General features: G+C 39.8%; 1 protein-coding gene across 2 annotated transcripts in view; it reads left to right on the forward strand.

The window, feature by feature from the left end:
• The window catches only part of HMGCR (3-hydroxy-3-methylglutaryl-CoA reductase), an 87,472-nt gene extending 79,250 nt beyond the window's left edge, over window positions 1-8,222 (forward strand). For both annotated transcript variants that reach the window (XM_068535523.1, XM_068535522.1), the window contains exons 10-20: window positions 104-351; window positions 461-639; window positions 1,661-1,855; window positions 2,199-2,357; window positions 2,501-2,658; window positions 3,389-3,494; window positions 5,125-5,295; window positions 5,599-5,739; window positions 5,826-5,984; window positions 6,433-6,587; window positions 6,732-8,222. In XM_068535523.1, the coding sequence (XP_068391624.1) occupies window positions 104-351; window positions 461-639; window positions 1,661-1,855; window positions 2,199-2,357; window positions 2,501-2,658; window positions 3,389-3,494; window positions 5,125-5,295; window positions 5,599-5,739; window positions 5,826-5,984; window positions 6,433-6,587; window positions 6,732-6,786 (1,726 nt within the window). In that variant the 3' untranslated portion in view covers window positions 6,787-8,222. The remainder of the gene's footprint in view (window positions 1-103; window positions 352-460; window positions 640-1,660; window positions 1,856-2,198; window positions 2,358-2,500; window positions 2,659-3,388; window positions 3,495-5,124; window positions 5,296-5,598; window positions 5,740-5,825; window positions 5,985-6,432; window positions 6,588-6,731) is intronic.
• The last annotated feature ends 4,348 nt before the right edge of the window (window positions 8,223-12,570 follow it).

Consider the following 12,570-nt stretch of genomic DNA (forward strand, 5'->3'; position numbering starts at 1 on the left):
CCTACTTTGTTGTCTATGAATCATAGCACTCTATGCTACTGAGAGTTTAGGTGTGCCTTTTGTATTTGAGTAATAACATTTGAATTTGCTTTCTTTTATTCAGAATGATCAGCATGGATATCGAACAAGTTATTACCCTAAGTTTAGCTCTCCTTCTGGCTGTCAAGTATATCTTCTTTGAACAAGCAGAGACAGAATCTACACTCTCGTTAAAAAACCCTATCACATCTCCTGTAGCGACCCAAAAGAAAGTTGCAGGCGATTGTTGTAGACGTGACCCTATACTGGTAAGAAATGACCAGAAATTCCATGCAGTGGAGGAGGAGGTCAGGATAAACAGAGAAAGAAAAGGTGATTTCTTATTCTCTTCATTTTCCATTCTTCCACTGTTGATTTGTCAAGAAGTCGAGTCTTTTTTAAAAGTTCAGTGTTGTGAGATTTCTTTTGATCTCTTGAACAGTTGAGGTTATAAAACCCTTAGTGGCAGAAACTGACACCTCAAACAGAGCTACATTTGTGGTTGGTAACTCCTCCTTACTCGATACTTCACTGGAACTAGAGACACAGGAACCTGAAATTGAACTTCCCATGGAGCCGCGGCCTAATGAAGAATGTCTACAGATACTTGGGAATGCAGAGGTGAGAAAATAAAACAAACTCAAGCTGGTGTCTTTCTTAAGAAAAGGAACTTTTTTATTAAAGGAAGGAAGGAAGTCATAGCTACTGAGTACCTAAGTTCTGGGCACACTGTTGCATGGTTTACAGGTACTGGTCTTATTTATTTATTCCCTACAACCGTGTAAGATAGGTGGAATTTTCTCCACTTCTCAGATGAGAAAATGTAGGCTCCAGGAGGGTTAATTAAGTATGTCCCAAAGTAAAACATCTAGGAAATGGTAAAGCTGGGATCAGGAGTCCAAGATTTACTGACTCAAGTGTCACAGTGCTCTTTCTACGTTATTACTGTTTATTAAAGAGATGAGCAACTGGTGTATTCTCATATGTGTTAAGGTCTAGGAAAGCTTTCACACAGAAATGAACTTCAGAGAAAGAAGAAAGGTTTTGGGGGCTTTTTGTTTGTTTGTTTTGGTTTTTTGATGCACCTGAGGAGGCTTATTTTCTTTCTGATGTTTGAACAGGATGTCCTGCCGACAGTCTGCTCATGTGTTAGCGTGACTGTTGTGTTCCATCCGTTTCTGCTTACTCTGGTTCATTCCTAATTTATGTGCATATGAGTGAGAATAGATTGTGTTTTTCTTTATCAATTTCCTTTCCCTCATTCTTATTAAGACGTGTACCAGTATCTCAACTGTCATGCTGTATTACAAAACTTATAGGGTAGGTGTCAGAATCTTAATTGGAATTTTTTTTTTCTATGAACATCACTTGAAAAATTCAGTGTTTTGGTTTAACATTTGTTTAGTTTTCACATTTTTATAAAGAATTTGTTTTTATTTTGATGTTCTTATTTCTACTTAAATCATCTCCTTTAGAACTTCAAATTCCTTTGGGTTCTTAAAGTATTTGTGTTTTAGTTCTATGGAGAGCACTGTTTGTATTAAATGGTCTATTTATTATGAAGAGTATGAAGTATGGTTCTTCAAGTCTTTTTTCATTTCCCTCTATCAACCCCCTTCCATTTTTTTCCCCATTTCTTTAGAAAGGTGCAAAATTCCTTAGTGATGCTGAGATCATCCAATTAGTCGATGCTAAGCATATCCCAGCTTACAAATTGGAAACTCTGATGGAAACCCATGAACGAGGTGTATCTATTCGTCGACAGTTACTTTCCAAAAAACTTCCAGAGCCTTCTTCTCTCCAGTATCTGCCTTACAGGGACTATAACTACTCCTTGGTATGTTATTTCCTTGATTTGAGCAGGTTTGCTTTGTAGCTTTAGTCTTTAGTTTTTCAGTCTTTCTCTTGACTTGTCTTTTATACGTACATAGTTTTATAAAACATCTTCCTTTTTAACTCATTTTACTGTAATTTTGTATTCTGCTTATGAAATAGGTCATCAAAATTCAAAAATATTTTTCCTGTTGTTATTTATAGTCATTACTCAAGACTTTTAAAGAGTAAATAAAAAATTTGGTTGAAAAGTACACTAAAGCATTAAGTTTGAAGAAAGTTATTAACGACAAGGGCTGGGTGTTTGCTATATAGATTTTCACTTGGTGCCTGACTTTACCTTTTAGGTGATGGGAGCTTGCTGTGAGAATGTTATTGGTTATATGCCCATCCCTGTTGGAGTGGCAGGACCTCTGTTCCTGGATGGAAAAGAATTTCAGGTTCCAATGGCAACAACAGAAGGTTGTCTTGTGGCCAGCACTAATAGAGGCTGCAGAGCAATAGGTGTAAGTTGGCATTTATATATTTGCCTGTTTTAAGATACACTCTAGGCAGTGAGAAGAAATTTGGGGACAATCAAGGACACCTTTTGGGACAAGCAAAACTGTTTTCAGGATTAACATGTGCTTTTGTAACATACTCTGCATAGCTTGGTGGAGGTGCCAGCAGCCGAATCCTTGCAGACGGGATGACTCGTGGCCCAGTGGTGCGTTTGCCCCGTGCTTGTGACTCTGCAGAGGTCAAGGCCTGGCTCGAGACACCTGAAGGGTTCACAGTGATAAAGGAGGCATTCGACAGCACCAGCAGGTATGTGTGTGGGCATATATGTGCATTTATGTTTATTTCAGAACCAGTGCCATCTTCTAGGATGGCTAAACATAACTGTTAACGTATTGACTGCCTAAGGTGATGTAACAAAATGTCAACTTTAAATCCATTCTTTCAAAATGAGTAATATTAATGCTTGGTTGGGATGGGGGGAGCAGAATGTTGATACAAATGAATAGCTCCATAAAGGTTAATTAGAAAAAAATAGTGTGAGCTGGTAAGTTTGTGCGTTGGTTTTACGAGGCTCACTTTGATTAGACTATTACTTTGCCCTAGAAGAGTTTTGACCAAAACTTGCCCTAGGGCAGAATTGCCTGAGAAAAAGATGTTCCAAGCAGGATAGAGGTAAATATTAGTATAGCAGATTTACTTTGAATACAGAAAATTAAATTTATAAAGAAGTATAATCAATACAAATGATAACCCCACTATAGTTCAAGCTTATATGCTTGTTTTTATATGGACTTTTACAGTTTATTTATGATGACATGACTTTCTGCAGCCCTCCCTTCTTGCAGCAGGTAAGAATGAGACAGAGTTGAAGTAGTATTCTAATATAATGTTTAATTAAAGAAGAAGGTACATTTAATCTGTAGTCTCCATGAGCTTTCTCTTATGTGTAAAATGAACCAACTAAGCTAGACTTTAAGACAACTTCCATTTTCTTAAAAAGTAAAAAATAGAAAGTCTTTGCTTCTTTTATTTACAGATTTGCACGTCTACAGAAACTTCATATGAGTGTGGCTGGACGCAACCTTTACATCCGTTTCCAGTCGAGGTCAGGTGATGCCATGGGGATGAACATGATTTCAAAGGTGAGCATGGATGGACTGTAAGAGAACTTGCAGGAGTGACTGTCCCTGGAGGGGGGAACAGACTTGCTCTTTACTTTATGCCCTCCTGTACTTTTGAATTTTGTACCATGTACACATACTACTTACTCAAAGAGTTAATTGATTGAAAGATTTTTATTGAAAGGTAAATATTGTTTCATGTAACTCATGTTATATAAAGCAGGCATTTGTTGATTGGTGTTGTTTGTATTTGATATATTTAATTTAGACTTAACATTGTACATGTTCTGGGTCTACTCAGAAGGGCTGGGAGGAATCTGGGGATTTGTTCTTCAAAACTTTCTTAAACCTGAAAGCTGACCTCTTCTAGAGGCTTCAAGACATATTTAAGAAGCCAAGTTCATGTGTGTATAGTTCCTTTATTTTAATTATCTCCTTATAAGAAGATTGTGTATAGCTTAAATTTTATTCTACTGATATTTGTTATTTATCAGATAGAAATGTAAAATGTTAAAGTCAATTAGCTAGGCTAATTGTGCTTTACCTGTTATAAGGACTATTCAGAAAGAGAGTATAGTGACTAAATACATACGCTTTAAAAATTTCCAATAAATAGTGTAGCAGTTCCTGAAAAAAATAAAAATAGAATTACAAGCAGGGTCTCAAAAAGACGTTTGTATAGCCATGTTCATAGCAGCATTCACAATAGCCAAAAGCTAGAAGCAGCCCAAGTGTCCCTCAGCAGATGAATGGATAAATAAAGTGTGGTATGTACATACAGTGGAATGTTATTCAACCCTAAAAAGAAAGGAAATTCTGACACATGCTAAATGTGGATGAGCCTTGAGGTTCACTTACTAAGTGAAATAGTCTGGTCACAGAAAGACAAAGACTGTATGATTCCCACTTAAGAGTTCCCTAGATTAGTTAAATTCATAGGGACCGAAAGAAGGGTGGTTACCAGGGGCTAAGTGGAATGAGGAGTTGTTTAATGGGTATAGAGTTTCAGTTTTGCAAGACGAAGAGTTCTGGAGATTGCTCACACACAATGTGAATGTACTTAACACTACTGAACTATACACTTGAAAATACTTAAGATGGTAAATTCTATGTTATGTGTATTTTACCACAATTTAAAAAAAAAACAAACTTAAATTGTCAATAAGTATGTTTTGTTTTTGAAGTGTGAGTTAATTGAATTAATTTAACTTAATTGGAAGTCATTGGAAGGCTTGTTTACATTTTATGTAAATCCTAATGACTTTCCATTAACAACAAGATTTACTTTAATGTCTGACTTCTCTTTACAGGCTTGGTAACTTGGGCCTTTAGGTAACAATTTAATAACTAAAAGAGGGAATTTATTACATGTTGATGGTGGATTGAGTACTCACTCCCCAGTGACATGAATATAGTATTATATTCTCAATGAGTGTTTTTTTAATATTCTCATTATATTCTCATGATCCTATTCAATGACTACAAAGAACTCCATTTTCATATCTAAAAACATATTAGGAAAAGATTATTATAGTTATTATATTTAGAAGTGCTAGTATTATTAGATACAAATAAAGCCTCTGATTTATAAATAACTGTGTTTTAATATAGTTTTTGTTGTTGTTTGCTGTTTGTTTTTTTTGGCTAATAGGGTACAGAGAAAGCACTTTCAAAACTTCATGAGTATTTTCCTGAAATGCAGATTCTGGCAGTTAGTGGTAACTATTGTACTGACAAGAAACCTGCTGCTATAAATTGGATAGAGGGAAGAGGAAAGTCTGTTGTTTGTGAAGCTGTAATTCCAGCCAAGGTTGTCAGAGAAGTGAGTGATTGGATGACTGTTTTATTTTGTTAATCTTTCATTGGATTACAAAATTGGGAAAAGTAATATTAAGGGCTAAGTAAACTTGAATATATGGGTGTGTTTTATCTTATCTCGCCCATCTGCCTGTGGGTGGCATTCACAGGAACAAACCTTACTGATAATCTTTTTATTGAGGATGGGGCTTATATGGGGCCACGTCTACACTCCTTTGTTTTCTGGAGGTACAGACAGTAGATTTGGGTAACCCACTCCTGAATCTTCTGGGGGAAGATGTAAGATGTGCACCACTCTGTTTTCTAGGTACTAAAGACTACTACAGAGGCTATGATTGAGGTCAACATTAATAAAAATCTGGTGGGCTCTGCCATGGCTGGGAGCATCGGTGGCTACAATGCCCACGCAGCAAACATTGTAACTGCCGTCTACATTGCCTGTGGACAGGTGAGGGCGCCAGCCTCCACCTTTCTTGTCTGTCGTTGTTCTAAGTGAGAGAAGTTTTATATTTATTCCTTTCTGTTTTTTTTAAGGATGCAGCACAGAATGTTAGTAGTTCAAACTGTATTACGTTAATAGAAGCAAGCGGTCCCACAAATGAAGACTTGTATATCAGCTGCACCATGCCATCTATAGAAATAGGGACTGTGGGTGGTGGGACTAACCTGCTCCCTCAGCAAGCATGTCTGCAGGTAAGACACATGGGGCACAGGCTCCAGTGACCTCAAGCCCACTTCTGACTCGTTGGGATTCTTTGTGTTTCTACCTGATACCACATATCGCTCCCCTCTATATTTTAGCCGGTCTTTTCATTCGTTTCCCACCAGCCTAATCCAGTGTGTCCAAGTAAAGCATGTTCAGGCACCGGCTTAGTAAACTGAGAAAGTAGATTAAGAGAGCAAATGATTGTTCATCTGCTCTGAGTAAGTGCACTTCCAGCCAGGCTGTGGATGTTAGGTTCACTGTGGTGTATTCCATTGTTTGTTAGTACTGGCTATCAGATCTTGGAAATGTAGTACTTCCCCTGGAGCCTGGTTCTATTCTAATGCCATTGTAGTTGCCCTCATTTTAGTTGATTGAGTAGGAAGTTGTTGCCGTGCCTTGAAGGGTGAGTCCTGCTGTGTCTGTCCCTGGCTGCAGATGCTAGGTGTTCAAGGACCGTGCAAAGACAATCCCGGGGAAAACGCCCGGCAGCTTGCCCGAATTGTGTGCGGTACAGTGATGGCTGGAGAATTGTCTCTGATGGCAGCATTGGCAGCAGGACATCTTGTCAGAAGTCACATGATTCACAACAGGTAAGACTTAAAGATTTGTTTAGTATGTTTTCCCTGTACTTAAAATACGCAGTAGAAAAACCTACTTCTGAGATACAAGTCCTAACTTAAAATTTTGCATTCCTGATATTTTGTATATCTCTCCTTTGCCTTTTTCTGCTATAGGTCAAAGGTAAATTTACAAGACCTCCAAGGAACTTGCACTAAGAAGGCAGCTTGAATAGCCCGACAGTTCAGAACTGAAACACAGGCGTTGGGTTCTAAAGGACTAACATAAAATCTGTGAATTAAACAAGCTCGATGCAGTGTCTTGTTGAGGATGAATAGACATGATCAGTGAGACAACTGCTTGGTTTTTGGCTCTTTCAGAAAGTCTGAGGTTCTTCTTTCCAGGCAGAGTTCTCAGATCTGAGAAGTTTACATGCTTTACATGCTGTGCTCTTTGGAAAGATCTCAACATGGATATTATGCCTTTACAGTATCACAGATGGTAATCTACAGCACACCTCTGAAAGAGAATACAGCTGGAAAACCAAGTTTTCTTTTGATAAAATTCTTGGAGTTCATGGTGATCAGTGTGAGATTAAACCCTCCTCCTGTCCACACCCGCCCCAGCCCCAATCCTGGGTTGAAAATGGATTTTTAAATTATATTATAGCTGACAAAACTCCTGATTTCATAGTTAATTTATTAAGTCTGGGTTGTAGACCTTTAAAAAAAAAAGAGAGCTAAGTTTATTTTTTTGTAAACGAATACTTCATTTGGTGCTGGTCTATTTTGATTTTTGCGGGGACAGGCAACATGATGATTCTTCAGAAGGGGACCTGCTTTCTTCAAAGGAAGATTTACTCTTATTCCCAAATTACAGAATAATGTGCTAAGCAGTGCTAAATAGTTCTCTTTCAAGAAGCAAAATCACTGCATTTATCTCTGCAGGCTGTTTGTTCAGAGAGGACTCTTGTCTAAATACAAATGTTTGTCTAGATTGGCTATAACATATCTTTCAGCATATAAGCCTTTAAGAAACAGAGTTTTGTGCTTTTTATGAAAGATACAAGAGCTCTTACTATTGCTTAGACAAAGGTGACTCTTTATATCAATGACATACAAGTCTGTGACCTCTCTTAGAACTCAGGGGGTAGAAAACACAGGTTTGGAAGAAAATTACCATTTCTCGAAGCCAAGTTTAATTTCTTAAAAGACACTTAAATTTATTTAGCTGAAAAATCTAGGTAGTTTTTTGTAAAGAACTGTACCAAATCTGTGTATGTTGTAATAAAGCTTCTTGTGCTGGGAGTTTATTGAAAGTGTTCAAGAAATAAACAAAAATCACCCGATATACTGGTAAAACACTCTAAGCTTGGGCCAGAGAAGGCAGTGTTCTTTAATGTTGTCCAGGAAAGCCTGGCTTGCTTGTTGAGCCTAATGAAGGGGCAAGTCAGCTTTCAGAGCCAGTGAAGGCGCCGTGTGAATGGCCGTGGAGGGAGTGTCCCTTGTCCTGTGGCCAGGAGGTTGGTGACCGAAACATCCACACAGGGCTCTTTGATGGACCCATAAAATCTTCCTCAGGGGGTCAGCAGAGTTGTTGAATCTTAATTTTTTTTTTAATGTACAACTTTTGTATAAATAATAAAGAACTCCTTATTTTGTATTACATCTAATGCTTCAAGTGTTGGTCTTGGAAAGCTGATGGCTCATGTAGAAGATGGACTCTGAGAAACATTCCAGGAAAGCCGTGGCAGCACGGAGAGCCTCTGAGTGATTGTGTCTGCATTGTTGGGGAAGATTGACATTTTCTGTTGTATGTAAAGTTTACATTGCTTCTGTTGTGACTTTTCAGCCAGTGACTTCTTATTTATCTGAATTTTTCATGCAAGTGGCAGTGAGAAGTATTCTGAGTCTTCATTTTGGTGACTGTAACCAATATCTTGCTAAACTAATGTTTTGTACAGTTACTAAATTGTGTACATTTTGTTATACTTTTTTCCCCCAGTTCCAGTAAATTATGAAAAGGAGGTTAATACTGATAAGTGTAAGCAGTAACCTTTTTTGTTTGGATTAACCATAGGCCTGCCTGAGACCTGGAAGCTTTAAAGTCTGGCCAGAGTGGTACCCTGTAATTCACACTAGGTGTCCCAAGACCCATTTATCATTCCCATTGTCTTCTCCCACTCTACAACAGGAACAGCAGGTCAAGGTTATACATACATTAAAACTACCTTCCTTATACTTTGAATAGTTCAGATTTATCATCGTGGACTACTTTTGGATATTGGGGGTGTGACGGTTAGTTGAGAGGAAGAGGCCATAAAGGTTGGGCAGCCAAAACCAAATGGCCATTGCAGGTATGTACATAAGCTGTATCAACTGAAAGTACAGCTTATATAGCTGAGGCTGGCCTCTTTAAAATCCCAGTTACTGGTGATTTTTGACTATACTTCTGCCATAGTTAGAGGTGAACAGGTGTGTATGAGCCACTGAGAACCAAGCCCAGATACTTGAAAATCAGTTTGAATTTTTCTCCCCAAATGGCATGTGATGACTTGTCTGGTCGGCCCTCTTGAGAGTGGGGCAAGCTGGACAGGAGATGGGGAAGAAGTTTCGTCCCCTTACTGCTCGGGTGATTTGATGAGCAGTGAGATGCATGTGGCAGCACAGGATTTTTCCTCATCTTTGGAGAGGATGGAGAATTAAATCCAAAGAGAACATCTCACATTGAAGGGTCTGAGCTCAAACAAGAGGACACGGAACAGCAAAACGTCAATACAAATCCGCCGTGTACAGAAGGTTCAAGTAAGAGCAGTAAATTCACTATAGGAATTTTTTTTCAAGACCAGTGTTTCTCAAGCTGTCTTTCTGTTCTGGACATGACTTGAATTTATTAAGAATGAACTTTGCCCAGTTAGCAAACATAATAGATAACTTCTACACTGCAAGCCAAAAGAAGATGGCAAATGATTTATTTATATCTTAACAGATCCCCTTTTCATTATGATATGCATGGAACCCCTCCTCCCATCACACACACTTATACTTTTTGTTCTTTTCCTCCTGAGCAAGTTTGGGAGCTCCTGAGGGAGGTGTGGGTGCTCTTGTATCAGGATGTGAGGCACTTCCACACAGTTGTTCTCTAGGGCCAGTGGGAGAGACCCTTGTGTCACCAGCTGGAGTTAGGAGGTGGAACACGAGAGAGTGCTGTAATGCAGGGATTCTCCAGCTCCAGTGCAGCACACTCACCTGGGCTCCCGATTCCCTTGGTCTGGGGTGGGGCTGGGACTTCCGCATTTCTTTCTAGTATTGCTGTTGCTGCTCTAATGGTGCTGGGTTTCAGTGTGAAGTGCCTGGTGTTACTGTGAATAAATGGCATTAGAAAGTTGTGTTTATTCAGAAGCACACAGTTAGCAGACACCCATGGAGAGGCCAAGTGCTGCTTATTTAGTAAGACAGAATTAGTCCTAGAGAGAGAACCAACTAGAAGGTATGTTATTTGGGTTTGTGTCTCCCCTACTGCCCCCCAACCTGTGAACCACCCCCCCCCCCCATACACCAAATTCTCTGCATTTTCAAAGAATGGAATGACTGCCCCAGAAAGAGACATTTTTAGCCACTTACTCCCCTCACTTTCCTACCCCTTGGTCTCTGCTCTCTCCCCAGTGAGACAGTGGGGGACCAAAGGGGAAAAAGTCTACCTTTAAAGAGGTTCGTGTATGTACCATTCCCTGCTCAGTGCTCTCACCTCACCCACGCTGTGGCCCCGAAGTTTGACTGCTTTATTGATGCTTTAACTTCCCGGGATTGCGGCACTGGAGCAGGATCACTCAGAGGCGAGAAGCTGATTCCACAGACCATTCGACTGGTCAATTCTGAAGCCAGAGGGCAGAGAGGCCAAAGGCAGTAGGGCCCTGTGCCATTTACTAACATAACGCACGCAGGTACCTTGTGTGTTTTGTCAAGGCAACTTGGCAAGAAAGTATCAGGAAGTAATCCAAAAGAAAAGGACTGCAGTCACTAGCCTGTGTTGATTATGGAACTTCTTTGCTTTCCTGTCACTTGAAATTTGAAATGGTAAACAGGGTTTAGTGGGTGAAGTGGAGGGAGGGGACAGTGAAGGGAGCAATTCTGTCTCTGTCTCCACAGCAAAATCAGCTGGGATTGTATGTTAAAAGCAGTGGACACAGTAAAGCAAATCCAGAGTATTATTAGCCCTAAATGATGTGTGATGGAAGAACCTCATTCTGCAGCTCTCTCTCCTAGCCCTTAGTTCACAAAGGAGATAAACACTGGTGCCCCTACCTCCCTGCCCATTTCACCGTGTGGACTAGGGCTATAGCCTCAGGGCTCTTAATGGTCAAAACCCACCCAAGTTTTGGTGCACTTCCTGCCTCAGTCTCTTCTGATCTAGGGTACGACCTGTGACCAACTTACCTCATTTTTAAACCTTTATTGCTTTTAATAGGAAAGTAGACTCAGGTGTGTGTGAGCAGCCCACTCACCTCTGGCCATGGTTCCTTCAGCAGATCTGGATGATCTCACCCACACTGCACAACCCTTGGTAAGTAGCCAAAGCTTGAAGCTGGCTTGCTGGTATAGCCTGGATAATTTAACAACTTTAAATGGAAAGCTCTTGAGGAAAGGCCCATTTTTAACTTGCTTTTAGAACAGTGCCTACCCAGGCCAGTAGGATCCAAACCTTGAACAACCTTGAGCACTCCATCAGAAAAAACAAAACTAAAATGATAACAATAAAACAAATAAAAGTTGAAATTTGTTGTTTCCATATTCCAGTGGTACATCTTGCCCACATTCTCCTCCAGACCAAGGTCTCTTGAAGACAGGCACCATGTCTTTTCTTGTAACCTAGTACACTACCTTAAAATTAATGGTCCTCCATGTTGTTGAATGACTGACACAATAAATTTGTAATTAGGACTTACTCCAAAGAGAAAATAATAGTTAGTTACAATAGGAAGACAATGGCAGTGTTGAGGGAGCTGGGAATCCAGAGACCTCCACTTCAGTCAAGGCTCTGCCACTAGCTGTGATACCTTGGGTTATTGGCTTCGTGTTTCTTTCCCTCAGTTTCCTTATTTGTAGAATGACATAGTTGGATTGGCTGGCTTCTAAGCCCTTACCTGGCTCTACAAATTCCATGAAATGCTTTATTTACTCTCTCCTCCTGTATATACACGAGCCAATTGTGCTGATAAGCTAGAGTCTAGCTTATTAGTAGAGCTGATAGATTAATACAACAGCAATGTCATAGTAGTTGCATAATCCAAGTATGATGGGAAAAGCACATACAACTGGAGAGGAAGAGTTGCGGGTTGAGGGGGCTGGTATAGTTAAGGTCAGAAATTGGGACCCTGAAGTAGGTTCTGGATGTTGACTGAAGGGAGGAGAGAGAGAAGTTCCTTCGAAGGTGAGCATGGATCACTGAGTGACTGGAGTAAGTCCACCTGGATGGGATGATTTATTTGTAGAGGGGACCAAGAGAGGCAGGCTGGTAAGGCAGATGCAGTAAGGCCAAACTCTTAAACGATACCTTGAACATCAGACTGAAGTCAAGGAGTGTGGACTCAGTCCTTGGAGATAAGGGCACTATTGAAACATTTAGCAAGAGGCATTAGGTATTAAAGGATAACTCGATCAGGAGAAGAGAGATCACTTAGGAGACTCATCTCTACCCTGATTCTTCAGCTCTGAATGCTTCCCCATTCATTTACAAGCTTGGCAGTGACTGCTGGGCAGCTTGTTTGAGGCACTATCACTTTCATTTCCCAAGTTTTAAAAGCTGTCACTATTATTACTGACATTGTAATTGTCACTATTTCTGACATTAGCATGAGAATTATACACAAGTAAAAACAACATTAATGGTTGACTTATTCTACATCCAAACCACCAGGCACCAAGTCCCACTGATTTTTCTTAGATATGTAAAACAATGCTCAAGAAAGCCCTTCAGTGATGCCCATTGCTGATAGAATGAAGATCAGGCTACTTT

This window comes from Eschrichtius robustus, chromosome 2, assembly GCF_028021215.1.
Source record: "Eschrichtius robustus isolate mEscRob2 chromosome 2, mEscRob2.pri, whole genome shotgun sequence".
NCBI lineage: Eukaryota > Metazoa > Chordata > Mammalia > Artiodactyla > Eschrichtiidae > Eschrichtius > Eschrichtius robustus.